This window comes from Xiphophorus hellerii, chromosome 4 (genome assembly GCF_003331165.1).
Source record: "Xiphophorus hellerii strain 12219 chromosome 4, Xiphophorus_hellerii-4.1, whole genome shotgun sequence".
NCBI lineage: Eukaryota > Metazoa > Chordata > Actinopteri > Cyprinodontiformes > Poeciliidae > Xiphophorus > Xiphophorus hellerii.
Window position 1 is genome coordinate 18,868,469 of NC_045675.1, and position 14,988 is coordinate 18,883,456.

The 14,988-nt window shown below is 37.5% G+C and overlaps 1 protein-coding gene across 10 annotated transcripts in view; it reads right to left on the reverse strand.

The window, feature by feature from the left end:
- Positions 1–14,988, reverse strand: part of plekha7b (pleckstrin homology domain containing, family A member 7b) — an 80,036-nt gene that overhangs the window by 23,822 nt on the left and 41,226 nt on the right. For 5 of the 10 annotated variants that reach the window (XM_032561013.1, XM_032561017.1, XM_032561011.1 and 2 more), the window contains 6 exons: positions 12,994–13,172; positions 10,903–11,322; positions 10,182–10,722; positions 4,350–4,433; positions 3,040–3,174; positions 2,131–2,184 (listed from right to left, as the gene is read on the reverse strand). In XM_032561013.1, the coding sequence (XP_032416904.1) occupies positions 2,131–2,184; positions 3,040–3,174; positions 4,350–4,433; positions 10,182–10,722; positions 10,903–11,322; positions 12,994–13,172 (1,413 nt within the window). The remainder of the gene's footprint in view (positions 1–2,130; positions 2,185–3,039; positions 3,175–4,349; positions 4,434–10,181; positions 10,723–10,902; positions 11,323–12,993; positions 13,173–14,988) is intronic. The other 5 variants (XM_032561015.1, XM_032561019.1, XM_032561020.1 and 2 more) reach the window with 4 other exon arrangements.

A 14,988-nucleotide genomic window follows, 5' to 3' on the forward strand; every position in this document is an offset into this window, starting at 1 on the left:
TTAAGATCACAGGCAATCATGTGTCAATCCATCTTCATATGATGTAAACTATCACCATCATGAACGTTTGACCTTCCTGTTTATTTGTACAAGTTTTCAAATATAGTTATTTTCATCAGATCATTTAGATGTCAGCTGTTGTTGGACGAACAGTGAATTATGCCATTATTTGTAATATATAAACTAGCAACACAAAAATGTTTCTCAAATAGACTATATACTATATATAGTTGCCAATAATTAATTGCTTCATCACTTTCAGTTTATGTACTGAAAGAGCAGCACTGAGACATTCAGGATTCTCTTATACTGTAGCAGGCATACATAAGCCATGTAAACATTTCAAACAGACCGTCAATGGGTGCTGGTCATTTTGCCCATTTTCCAATTGTAGCTTGTTGTTTTTTGTTGTTTTATACCTGAAAAGAGTTAGGTATAAAATGTTGTCTTCTGGAGGACATTTTGTCATCAATCTGAACCTGACGGGGACGTTTCATACACACTTTGACAACCTACAACTGAAGCTATTTTTTATATACTCATCATAGTCTAGCATAAGGAAATTAGGTTTCATTAATCTGAAAAATACATGTTAGTAACAGGATGCAAGTTGTTTTGGATTTGATTGAAAATGACAAAGCCAAATACTTTGAAAATAATTTGTAATTAAATAAATCATGAGCATTTATCACTAAAATTTCTGAAAATAATCACTTATAAAGAAAATCAGACTGACACCTAATAAATTGCATACATGGGGAAGAAATTGTTCTTCACGTACACAAAATGGTAGACAAACCTGCATTACGGTAGATAAAAAAATTGGTGAATAGGCAAACTGACAAACCCATTTTCAATGTAAACAAATGTTTCTCTGCATGCCAGAAGATCCTTGAGCAATGCATAATCATTAACTTATTTGGGGTATTTACGATATAGAAATTAGACCTGAGGCATTTCATGTGCAAAATTTCCTCAAATTAATCACACCACACCTGTAAAGAAGCCGAGAGTGGTCATCTTTTGATTTAGTTTTGTTCTGAACGTTATCCATAGATAAACACTTTTTATTTGGATTATCTGCAGATAACAGTGCTTATTTCTATTAATAAAACAGTTAATCTGGTTTATTAATGCAAGATAAATCAGTTTGTTTTTGGTGTTCTATGATTGATGATTTTTAACATATTTTGCTATTTCAAATTTCAATACAATTTCAAGCAGTAAAAGTCATAAATAGGCACATCCTTCATTAATCACAACTTTTTTAGATCTTTGCTATGTGTCATGACAGCAATACTGAATGATGAAACTTAAACTCCAGTTATCTTGTAATTGAAATAATACTCTAGAGATAATATATTTATATCCTGAGCAAACAAAGAAAATACTGCGTTCACTTGGCCATTCTCGGCTTCCATTAATTTCAAAAGCAGTAGAAATGCCAATTGACTTGGCATGCAAAACATTTTTACATTCTAGCAAGGCCAGAAGCTCAATTTATTGTCTTTAAAAGGTAATGTCATTTTTTTTAACATAAAGATAATTTTGCTTTGAATGTGCATCAGTGTGAACAGCATACAGACCACTTATTAGCTATAATAAATTCCAGGAAACAATAAATGTTAATATTTGTTATACTGATGGGATCTGAGGGTCACATTTTTATATCATTCAGTCCTGTGAAGGAGCACCTCAAATCACATCAGAATAATAAGAATATCATCTAGTGTTATGGTGAGATGTCTACATTTTTCCACCATTTTTGGTGTTACTGTTAAACTCGTAAGTGCTTAAGCGCAGAAGGTAACTAAACATTTTGCTAACTCCCTCTATTTTGTTTTAGAGGTGAAAACAAGAGAAGTTCAGTTGCCTTCTATTTAAGTAATTATGGTTGTCATGAGAATTCAAGCCAGCATATCGTTCAATGTTGATTGAATTAGAAAAATAAAGTATGCATTAAAAGACATTTTGATTTCACCATAACAGTAGAGAGCAGAGCACAGAACAGAGGACAGACAGGTAAAAGGGAATCAGGGAGGCAGATGCTGGAGGCAGCAGCAGCAGAGCAGAATATACTGAGAACAGGATGAAAAAGGATGAAGTGGCGTTTTCTTTGTTGGGGCCCACCTTCAGATCTAGATACTCCAGGTCCTTCTTCAGTTGTATGTAAGTATCATCAGCCTTTAAATGAGCAATGAAGAGATAAGTCATTTGAAATGAAGCTGCACAGGATAATGGGTTACCAGATGACTCCTTTAGTCTTTATGTGCTGTTCAGGTTTTACAAACAAAACTTTAATTAACTTGATCTCAATTACAGTGTATTTCAAACTCTATGCTTCTATCTGCAATTAGCGAAGCCACATTGTAATTAGGTAATGGTGTCATTTTTTAACTGCTTTAATGTCTCATTTGTGACCCCTCACACAACTCAGCAACACAGGTCCTGTGCATGACATGTGGTCAGACTGAAAGCCTATATTTCCTCATGAGCATGGAGAATGGTTAGACATGAGAACCTGGGTGGAGTTGTCATTACTGAACAGCACTGCAGCTTTAGTCTAACAGCAGTGATCTTCCCTCGCAGGCTCATAAAGAAGATTATGGCCTGATGGGTGCTTCAGAATGATAACCCCAAACACAAAACATTAATGCACACAGATCAAAATGTGGTGCAACATCATCTACCAGTCAAAATGGGTGGCTTCATATAAGCAACTTTGACAAGCAACATGCTTTGAAAATGGCAGATTAGCTTTTAACAGTTTTAATAAACACAGTCAAGCAAAGCTCTAATAGCACTGTTATGTTTGGACAAGTGGCATTAAAGGATATAAATGCAGCTTGTAATTATAATGCAACTCACATCATGCCAGAATGGTAGAATAAAATCAGACAACCAGGCAGTGCTAAAGAGACTGCAGAGTCCATCAAAATGTCAAGGAAGTAATGTACAGGAATGACTGGGAAGATGGGGCCACAATGCACTTGCAGGGGTTGCAGAATGCTGCGTTAGGGAGGAATGAGCGTCCCTGACCTGCATGCTGGGGCCTAGAAGGCCGTTGTGCTGGTGGTGTTGCAGGTGAGCGAACGCACTGCAGGGGCTATGCACACCAGCCATCTTGGCCTGGTGCCTCCGCAGTTGAATGAGAAGCAGAGTCAACTCCTCTGGCTGTAGCCAAGCCAGAGTTAAAGGGGGCCCACAGCAAGTGACGGTACAAAGGGATGAGAGAAAATATCTGATAACCATCTGGGCATTACATCCGTTTTACTGTAGTGGCTTTCAGAGCCAAGTGACACCGAGGGCAGTACAACCCTGTTTGTAACTTAAAAAACAATTAAGAACTTTTTCACTGACAATTAATTCAGATGAAACTCATTGTAGAAAGGAAATTGTTATCCTGCCTAAGCAATTGCTACAATTTCTTCCTTTGGTGACATTATAAAGTTATGAAGATTTGGAGCATGGTTATCTATCTTGCTTAGCCTTTCCTCCACAACATAGTGCAGCAATGTAAGCAACATGGACAGATCATTGTGGAAACCTAGCAAAAAGAAAAAACCTCTCAGCAGCATTTAATTTCCTATCAACTTACTCTTAAATAAGAAAAGTGCTGTGCAAAAGTTTAACAGCTCTTGTTTCTTCATACATTGCTTCCAATGATAAAGTAATGCTTTGAATCTTTCAAAGTAGACCTTGTCAATGTTTCTTGAGGTTTTTTTCAGACCCCGACATTAAGCAATGTTAAAAAAATAACTAATATCAGCCGGTATTGATGTTAATGTTAATATATTGCGCATCTCTAACTTCAACTTTATTTCAATCATAATTTGATACACGAATGAGAACATGTTCATACTGGATCTAAACTGTGAAAATAAATGTATTAATTTTAACCGTTTCGAACTAAATTTAGAAGAAGTTCTTTTTAAGAATGAACTGGAAAAACACTGTTTCACACACTGATCATTGTGCTCGCCTCCTTTGTGCCTGACAAAAAAATAAAGATAAATGTGGTCTTGCTCTGTTAATTCTGAGTTGATTACTTGTGAGCTGATCTTTTTAACATATATTCCTTGCTTGTTGTGGTTGAAGTTAAAATCTCACTCTAGCTTAATGCAGCATTTTCTTATCATGAAGGAAAACTGGGTAGCCAAACAGCAAAGGAAAACTTTGAAAGGTCTTCATAAAGCATGAAGAAGTATTGATCAAGAACACTTTAAAAGATTGCCTCTTGTAAGCAATGGAATGAATAACCAAATACTTTTGCACAAAACTGTATGCCAGTAACAATAACAAAAAAATATAAATAGATTACAGTAGGCAACAGAAGCAAAAGATCCTACCGTTTTGCCATGCAGACTGGGAGCACTGACGGTGTGTGTGATGTAGCCCATAGCTGGCACGGATCTTCTCTCTATTTGGGAAGTCTGTGGAAAGATATAGTTTATCTCTTTGTTACTAAAACATAATATAAATTTGAATCAAACAGAATATAATAATAAATAATGCATCTATTTGTATAACCCTATACATTAACCCCTAGATTAACCAAGGTGCCTTATAATGAGTAAAAACTAGAACATTTCTGAAGAAATTTAAACGGGGCCCTCCAAAGTGTGTCCGTCGGTTAGAATCCAGTGTTCTGATGCTAAAAATTAGCACTGATGCTAAATTAAGCTACAATGTACTCAATAGCATGTGGAGAGTCACAAGCATGTTGAGTAACATGAACTTGCTCCATTCAGTATGTTAAAATTAGTGTATAAGCTAAAATTAGCTAAAATGCTAATGTTAGCCTAAATGCTGCCAGTGGCATGTAGGGTATCCCTAGCATGTTGTCTTGCATTGACTTTCTCCATTCAATATGCTAAATATGGCTAATAAATAACAAAAATAGCTAAAAGGTTTATTATAGGGAACAGGCTACTGCTAATGTGGGTAGTAGCTACTGCTAATGTTAATGTACTGCCTTCTGATTTTTACTTTTGGAAAAGTAAAAATCAGATGTTTACTTTGTGCACTTGGTAACCAGAAAACATACTCATCTCTTAGCAACAGCTTAACAACATACATTGTTATTGTTCTAAAAAACACAAGATTTCTTCTGCTCTTTTAAAATACAACTTATTTTACATTATTTAACAAGAATTATGCAGCTGGTGAATTTGGAAAAAAAATATTTTTTCTTTGGTCATTGGTGGTAAATGTATTATGAAAGATATTCAACACAAAAGTAAAAATCAGATTTTGGCACTTGGTTACCAGAAAACGTGCTCATCTCTTAGCAACAGATTGACAACAAATATTGTTCAAAAATCATAAGATTTCTTCTGCTCTTTTGAAATATAACATATCTTATACTACTTAACAAGAATTGTGCAGTTAGTGAATTCGGCAAGAAAGTGAAAATGTTTTTTTTTTCTTTTGTCATTGGTGGTAAATATATTATAAAATAGACATTCAACAGAAAAGTAAAAATCAGATTTATACTTTGTGGCAGTTCATTACAAAAAAAAAACAACGCTCATCTCTTAACATGAAATTAATAAGCAATATTATTATTTATAAAACATAAGTTCATTTAAATACTGCTTATCTGCTTAGACACAAGAAATTTACAGTTGGTGAAATTTTGCAAAAGTAAAAATTAGATGTTTACTTCGTGGCACTTGGTAACCAGAAAATGCGCTCATCTCTTAGCAACAGATTAACAACAAATATTGCTATTGTTCTAAAAAAAAAAAAAGATTTCTTCTGCTCTTTTGAAATGCTACTCATCTTATACTACTTATTGCTTAAAAAGAATTGTGCAGCTGGAGATTTTGGCAGAAAAGGGAAAATGTCTTTTTTTTTATCACTGGTGGTAAATTATAAAAGATATTCAACACAAAAGTAAAAATCAGATGTTTACTTCATGGCACTTGGTTACCAGAAAACGCACTCATCTCTTAGCAACAGATAAATAACAAATATTGTTATTGTTCAAAAAACATAAGATTTCTTCTGCTCTTTTGAAATACAACTTATCTTATACTACTTAAGAATTGTGCAGCTGAATTTAGCAGAAAAGTGAAAATGTTTTTTTTTCGGTTTTTTATTTCATTGGTGGTCGATATATTATAACAAAAGAAAAAATCTGATTAATACTTCGTAGCAGTGTGTTACCAGAAAAAAAACACTCATCTCTTAACACCACAGTAATAACTGATATTATTGTTTATAAAACATAAGCTCTTTTGAAATACTGCTTAAACACAAGAAATTTACAGTTGGTAAATTTAGGAAAAGTGAAAAAATCATATTCTTATTTTGAGGCACTTTCTTACCAAAAAAATGTGCTCGTCACTTAGCAACAGATTAACAGCAAATATTGTTATTGCTCAAAAAACATAAAATATCTTCTGCTCTTTTGAAATGTTACTTAAAAAGTATTGTGCAGTTGGTGAATTTGGCATAAAAGGGAAAATGTTTAATGTTTTTTTTGTCATTGGTGGTAAATATATTGTAAAACAGACATTCAAAACAAAATTAAAAATCTGATTTATACTTCAAGGCAGTTGTTACCAGAAAACAACGCTCATCTCTTAGCAACAGATAAATAACAAATATTGTTATTGTTCAAAAATCATACGATTTCTTCTGCTCTTTTGAAATACAACTTATCTTATACTACTTAACAAGAATTGTGCAGTTAGTGAAATTGGCAGTGAAGTGATTTTTTTTTTTCTTTTGTCATTGGTGGTAAATATGTTATAAAACAGACATTCAACAAAAAAGTAAAAGTCTGATTTATACTTCGTGGCAGTTCGTTACCAGAAAAATACTGCTTTCTGCTTAGACACAATAAATTTACAGCTGGTAACTTTTGCAAACATAAGAATCAGATGTTTACTTTGTGGCACTTACCAGAAAACACGCTCATCTCTTTGCAACAAATATCGTTATTGTTCAAAAATCATACGATCATGCTCTTTTGAAATACTAATGATCTTACACTATTTGCTACTTAACAAGAATTGTGCAGTTGGTGAATTTGGCAGAAAAGTGAAAATGTTTTGTTTTTTTGTCATTGGTGGTAAATATTTTATAAAACATATATACTTGTCTGTAGTAAGTTTTTCTGTAGTAGGGTGGTGTCTCTGCAGTTCTAGCTGGAAGCTCTGCCCTCCTCTGTAGGAACTGAGTGTTTCACCATCTCAATCCTCAACATCTCTGCCTTCCTTTGTGTTCTTTTCCTCTGAAAACTGTCATGTGAGACACAGCGGGAGACAAAATTCTATCTCTATTTTGAATCTAAATGACACAAAAACAGTGTCAATTAGAATTTGTTTTCATTTGAATTTGGCTCGTTTTTTACTAATTACTCGAAATGCCAACAGAAGTAATAGCCCGCATGCTAAGATCCAGCCACTTTGCAAGGCATTTCAACGCTTTCCTATGCAATGCTATGGCAGGCCCCAATAAAAGAAAACATATAAAACACAAAGAACGAAACAGCATTAAGATAAAGGCACAATAGACAATAAAATAAAGTAACGAAATATTTAAAAAGTGTCCCACTACCAGGTAAAAGCCATGTTAAGCAAGTTTTGGCTTGAAGAGGCCTAGGTCAAAGATCTTAATGTCTAATTAATAAAATGTAATCTTCATTAAGGTGTTAAAAGTGGGGTAAAGATCACGGCATCGCACTAAATCGAACTTAATCTATTGCCTCCAAGTCTGCAAACAAATTGGTCTATGCAGCAGTTTTGTTTTTTCCATTTATCATTTTCTCCCTTTTTATCACTCCCACTCTTCTTCGAAACAAGGTGTGCCTCGAGTTTTAGATGCTACAGGGCCTGGAAGATTTGACATTTCTGCTTAACACACAGAATTAGCAAAAAAGCCTAGACCCACCACAGAACCTTAAAAGGACACAAACAACAAGAGATTTAATTAACCACACATAAATTATACCAAACCTGCTTTCTTAAAATAACATTTGTTTGCTACCAGCAAGAGAAGCCCTGTAAGCCGTTCCCTTTGAGATTCCCATGCCACAGTATTTTTGCTGTATAATAGGATTTTTATTTAAATGCGAGATCAGAAGAAAGAGACCAGTGCTGATGGTTGGGATACTGTAAAGATGTTTATGGGATGCTGAGAAGCCCTGGGCAAATTGGATTAGCCACTGATAAAACACACTGTACTTCTTAATGATATTCCACAGAGGCATTCAACGTTACTTAAGCACCATCAGCCTCTGAGATGCTGGGTATAGACTAAAAGCAGTTCCCACAAACATCGCTGTTTTGCACAAGCACTGTGGCTGCCTTTGTTAAACGTGTGTCTTCCTATAATTGTGAATCTCACTGTTCAGTGGTAGTAATTAGTGTCTTGACACTTGAAGTGAATGATAGCATCTACGACACTGTTTACTTATGCAAAGCCTTTGGGTTGGTTGTGAAGCTTGTGTGCGCTGGCAGCTGTGGTATTGGTTCAGAAGGAGAACTTTTCACATGTGGAGGGTGTGGTGAGGAGACGGCGCAGGGTGTGGATTGCGGGACATCCTCTCGCTCCGTCTCCTGTGGCGGTGGCGGTGCTGTCTGAACGCTTTGCTGGCTTTAAGGGACAGCGCAGAAGCCAGTTTTCACTCACACGCGCTCACGCCACCTGTGGGTGTGGTCTCTGTGAATCACACGGGCATCAAAGTGTGCACGCTGAAATGTTGGAGCCTTCTCAGGCTTCTCGTGAAAGCCTTCCCATGGGGTCCCAGTGAGCTCACAGCATTCTGACGTCACAAGCTACCGTGAGAATAAGACCTTTGTCATTTAGTGCACTGTGTGAGACCTAGGAAAGTCATCTTCAATCCCATGCCAATGATAGGCTATTGGTGGTTACTGTGTGCCTGTATTACAGTGTTAAAGCTTAAACGACGGAGTAACAGCAAATTAATGAAAAGAAGGATTCTCATGTTTCCACTGGGTAACACAGACAAGTCTCAGCTCTGGGTGTCTAAGCTGGTTCACAATGTTATAACATTGTGAGAACTCCCCCACTGGAGTTTTTTCTCACATTGCAGAAGCTGCTCCCTATTTACAGATCAAATTGAGGGGATGAATCCTTCTAACAAGCAATGAGCTTCACGATTCCAAATCTGCCATTGATTTTTTTTTAATTAATTCTTGGATTATTCTGTTCATACAAAAACAGATTTAGGTGAAAATCACAAAAACTTAATCTGAAGAATGTCTGAATCAGACAGACAGACAGAAGGTAGGTAGATAGATGGTAGGATGGTAGGTAGGTATCCATCCATCCATCGTATGTGAGCAGCTTCTGCTCTGTTCCCAAGCTTGCATCTGTTTGGTTTACAAACAGACATGTCACCTGACATGTCCATCCAATGTCTGTAGAATCAACACACGACACTTCAGAAACCTCTCTCATCTGAGCTTGAAGGAGCTGATCACCCGTGTCTTAGTTTGTGCTTGATTTTTTGTTTGTCCACATTATATGTTTCATCCGTTTTGTGTAACATCTGTGCATAGTGCAAGAGTTCATAGTCTGCACACACATTGGACATGGAAGCAGTTTATCCCATGTGAGTCACTTTACGATTCTCATGGTTTTAGCTACTAATTCCTGTGCAATCTGGAATTCAAGTGCCCTGTGTCAGAAGTAGCAAAACATTCTTCTTTCATGGAGCCCACCTAGATCATTTTGCTGAGATTCCATCAGCATCCAAGCAGGGATGCAAGCATGGAGACTCCACTTACGGAGAGAGACAATCCAGTTCCATTAGTGATGAGGTGGCACAATGTGAACCTAAAGTAAGGTGCTCCATTCCTTGTATTGTCGCTGTTGTTGAGTTCAGACTATGCATACTGATCACAAACAAAGAGTCTAGGACTTTATACCTCTTCTTCCAGTTTCAATTTTGGAGTATTACTTGGGCCCTAAAACCTCAATCGGTTCACGCCATAATGTTATTATATCTTCTACTGAGAAGCAACATGTCAGTAAAATGAAAAGATTAGTATAAACCTAAATCAGTTTGAGTTGCAAACTTAAAACATTTTTAGCAGGACAAAAGTCAGAATTATTTTTTAGTAAAGAAGTTGAAAAACATTCTGAATTAAGTGGGAAAACTTTTTGTTGGGAAATATATCAGAGGTTCGTATCTAGCTTAATACCTGAGAGAGATGAGCACATATATTGCCAGGGGAGCTGGATCTTGTGCTGTCTTCAAGTCCCAGCTCGTCTAGGGGTCGGACGGTGCGTCTGTCTGAGGGCGTGTGTGGCCTGCGTGGGGACAGAGGTTTAAAAGTGGAGGGGACTGATGGTGGCACTTCACACGGAGACGGGGGGACAGAGATGGAGCGTGGCATCTCCACAGTAACCCTGAAGGATGAGGAGTCTGTGAAATTTGGGCCGGTATAAATGGGAGCAGTGGGGCTGCCATGACGAAACTGCTGCCGCTGCTGCCACTCGTACAGCTGCCACACCATCCCTTCCTTCGTGGCCATTCGCTCGTCGGTGGACATGCGGAAGTGGCTCAGCCGATCGTGGGCATACTTATAGTCACTGGGTAGGTTGCATGTTGTTGGAGGGGAGCTGCTGCCAGACAGGAGGCGAGGGGACTTTGGTAGCGACTGATAAGTAGCATCCGTTGTGCTGGATTTGGGCTTTAAAGGAGGAGTCCGCCGAGGGAGGTTGTAGTCAACGGATGGAACACTGAGACAGAAAAACATGACATTACAATCTTTTAAATTCTCAATAAATAACACAATGAGAAAAAAGGGGCCATATGTTGTGCAGTTCTCAAATTAACCACAAGATGGAGTAATTTATTCAACACTGTCACATTCATGTTCTTTAAATAAGATACATTCTAAGGAATCAGAGCCAACTGACCTCTTTGTCGGGTCGCTTTTATGAACTTTGACCCACTGCTCCACTTGAGCCAGAGTATTTTTCCTCTGAACATGCTTCCCAGAGTCAGTCCGTGAAACAAAGCCCCTTTGAAAGACAACACTTCCATTTTGCTCTGTTGGTAGAGTCACTTGTATCACAGTCTGCTGTCCGTTTTTGTGGGGGGGTCCACTGACAGAGTCTGGTGAAAGTCTCTCTATTCTTTCCTGTGGGCCTGCATGGCTAGGTTTTCCCTGGATCTCCAGACCATACCTCCCCTCATCCCCGTGAGCCAGTCTGATCCCATTATCCTGAGCTTCTCCTCTGTCTGTCCTGTGAGTGCCGTCTGACTTGGATGAGATCTGAGTATTGTGGACATGATTGGTCTGAGGGACTGCTTGCTGACCAGACTTCTCCAATTCTCTGTAGAAAATGTGAGACAGGTTAACAAAAGCTAAACAGCGATGTAGAACATCTAATTATATGGTTTAGATGTATAGGCATCTGATCAACCTCTTGTGATGAAGTTTATAAATGGAGTCCAGAATTATCTCTGAAATGCATATAAGGCAGCAGACAGACAGCAATATACATAAATCAGCCATTACATTAAGACCAGGTACCTAGTAGTGTATTAATCCCCCTATTGCAGCCTTAAACAGTCCTGACCCATGGACTCCATATACCCCTTAAGTAGTGCCTTTGGTATCAGAAATAATGGTGCAAACAGCTGATATGGGACTTATTTGTCCAGCACACCCAAAGATGAACCACTTTGCTTTTGCTTTGTAGTAGAGTCAATTATCCTCCTGAAAGAGGGAATATTGATTTGATAAAAAGATGTGAATAGTCAGCAACAACGATATGTGTGGTTCAAGTATCCAACATCAAAGAAGATGGCAGAAAACCACATTTCACAGGAGAACTTGCCCAAAGCATCACACTGCCCCAGTAAGGTATCCTGTTGCCTTGTGTTACCTAGACCAGCAACACACAATTATGCAGCCAATCATGTGACCTTTAAGTAAACATGATTCATCACAACAGGCCGCCTTCCTCCCTTGTTTTCGGATCCAGTTCTCATGCTCTTGTGCCTGTTGTTGGTTTGGACAGTGATTATCACAGACATCTTCACTGGTCTGTGGCCACATAGCCCAGTCATCAACAAACTGTGATGGTCTTTGTCATGAGGCATCTTACTGTCGCAGAACAAAGCCAAATATAAGGAGAAGTTGATTAGATTTCTGTCCACATAATGACATGTTTAACATAGAGAGAGCAATGATTACATAGTAATTCAATGAAATGACTGTCAATTTGTCTTCATGAAACACCTCTGGTCCAGAGAATTGTTGTCTCTGATAGAACCACCTATTAATAATTTCTTTATATATTTTTTACAGTAAATCGATTTAAAAATGTGGTGTAAAAAAGCAATAAAACATAGCTATTTCTAAATAAGCATTGACCTTCTAGTAGCAATATAGGTTTTACAGCATTTATTCCTTTTCCGAGAAAAATACACAAAAACTCTGAAGCACTGACTCATATTGGTCTCCAGGTGGCAATATTGCCTAGAAGATTTGAAGCAGTGCATCTTGCTGATTACAGAGGTATAAGTGTGGTTCAGGGAACATTTTTCATAGCAGCATTCTTGCTGTAAAAGGCTAGGATGACTACGGGAGATTTTTTTGCAATCCATTGTGAAGGTTTAGTAAGATGCACAAAAAAACAAAAAAACTTGTGACTTCCCCCTAACCACAACCGTTAACTGCCTACGACAAACAGAGTTTTCTATATAGCAAAACATAATTGTGTCTCGGGGTTACTGGGCAGAGTTTGGCTCGCAGTATAGGATATTTTTATGGTAAAACTAAATAAATTACATCCAAGAACAAAACACTATATCAAGTTTTACTTGTAAAGAATGAAATGGTTATTTTTAAAACTGATTTTCTTTTTATGCTGCACTTCTTTTTCTTTTTACAGAGCTCTACAATCCCTTTTCAGTCTGTAGAAACGATGCTTCACGGATTGTGTTAGCACCAGCAAACGTCCAACCAATCACAGAAATAAGCAGAGAGTGGGACCAACCTCTTTATAGTGTGACTCTGCTGCATTAGCGCAGCCTGGTTCATGGCCCGGATCCAACCATTCATGTCCTCCTGTGTGTCCGCGCTGAAGAAATATGTCCGCATCCCGCAGTGTTCCGCCTGTGAGCCAATCACAGAGTTCTTATTGTAAATGTAGGAGCGCATTCCAGTGTGGGTTGCCTGTCAAAAGGGGAGATATGAGAGGAGGGCAGAAATAGAGGGAAGGTATAAGAGATTTTTCTTTTCCTGATTCTGTCAGAGAGGATGATGAGTGAAAAACTTCACTGAGACCTTTAAACTCAGGAGTTTGCAGAGAAATTTTATAAGAGCCTTTACATGAGGAGCAAAAGCGCTGCAGCAGAAGCAATAAGAAAGTTTGCTGCTTCTTGGAAGGAAAAAAAAGACAACACACATTGTTTCCCCTCTGATTTCCAATAAAGCAGTTGCAATCCTTCTAGAGAACAAAACTTGGAGCAAACAAGAAGAAGAAAAAAAAAAAAGAAAATGGAATATGCTCTTTCATCTGTATTAGAGCACAAACAATACTCGTACTGTGAAAATATATAAAAAAAATAACTTGCCTTTTTTATTTTCTCTGCGGTGAAATAAATTTGCAATAACCAATAGCTAGCATACTGCTACTGAGCCCTACAACCTCCACCCCATTATCACACCGAAGGAACAATCAGCAGCTTCTGGCTCAATTTCACAGCCATTGTTGTTTGTTAGCAACTACTATTATCACTCTGCTATAAATGTCCATATACTATCACTAATTTCACCTTCCTTTATGTGGGTCACAAATACAAAAAGCTTTTCAGTAATGTCTGATTTGAGGACTTTTATCTCCACAGTAATATTTTTCAACTTTTTGTTTAACATTTTAATTTGTTCTGCAATATTTTTCTCAGAAGATGAATCCCTATTGAGTCCAGTTCTATGCTAAATAGAAAATGCAAGAAAATAATAAAGGCTAAAACATCAACACATAAATAATAGAACTCTATAACTTTAATTAAATGCTTCAAATTTAAAGCGTAGCTGACTGAAAAGTTTAGAACATTTTAATATTTAACTTGAGTACATTTATGCAGTTGGGGGGGGGGGGATATTCCATGTTAAGAAAAAAAAAATATTAGCCATAATGAGCCATACTGTTTGCAGATGTGATAAGGCAAAGTTTGTCCTGCAATATTTCACAGGGTTGGGGCATTCAGAGAGAGGCATTTTGACCAAATTCCTTACAAAAGGACATTTTGACCAAATTCCTTACAAAAGGACATAAAGAGTCCAGGGTTCTATCATATGTTATTTTCTCTTGAGCCCACCCAGGTTCACTATAGAAATTAGTTCTGATGTCATTGTCCTGCTGAAACACATTTTCCGCCCCCAAAAACATATTTTTAAAATGCCTAGAATGTATTTGATACCAGAAGCGAAACAGGCTCACAGAATTAGAGATCATCTGCCATACTAAAAGGGGTGGTATTATTTTGCAGACACATAGTGCCATTTTATAGCACAGTCAAGAAAGCATGTTATCTTCAGTTGTTGCTGCTGTATATCAAACATAACATGAAATCTGACTTTGAAATTCGACATCTTGAAATTGGCCTGTTTCTTGAAGAAACTCCCCCTTTTTCTGAACCTCTGCCTTTATACGTTATCACAACAATGGCTTTCTGCTATGATGTTCACAACCATTCTTAGGAAGCTTGGATTGAGAAGTTTGTATGATGAGCTCAGGAGACCACCAGGTGTTTGCGAATTGCTGCTGCCGCTAGTCTGGTGGAACTGAGTAGGGAAGGGGAAAGGTCCTCTGTGAGGCAGATGCTTGACTGGAAACTGCAGCTCCAAGGGGAAACTGTGAGGAAATACTGTAGTTGGTGCTTTGTGGGAGCAAGCGTTTAGGTCTACAGGAGATTCAAGGATTCCCCAAACATGCATGAAAAAACAAAGCAATACTCCAGGTAAACATAATATTTAAACACAAAAA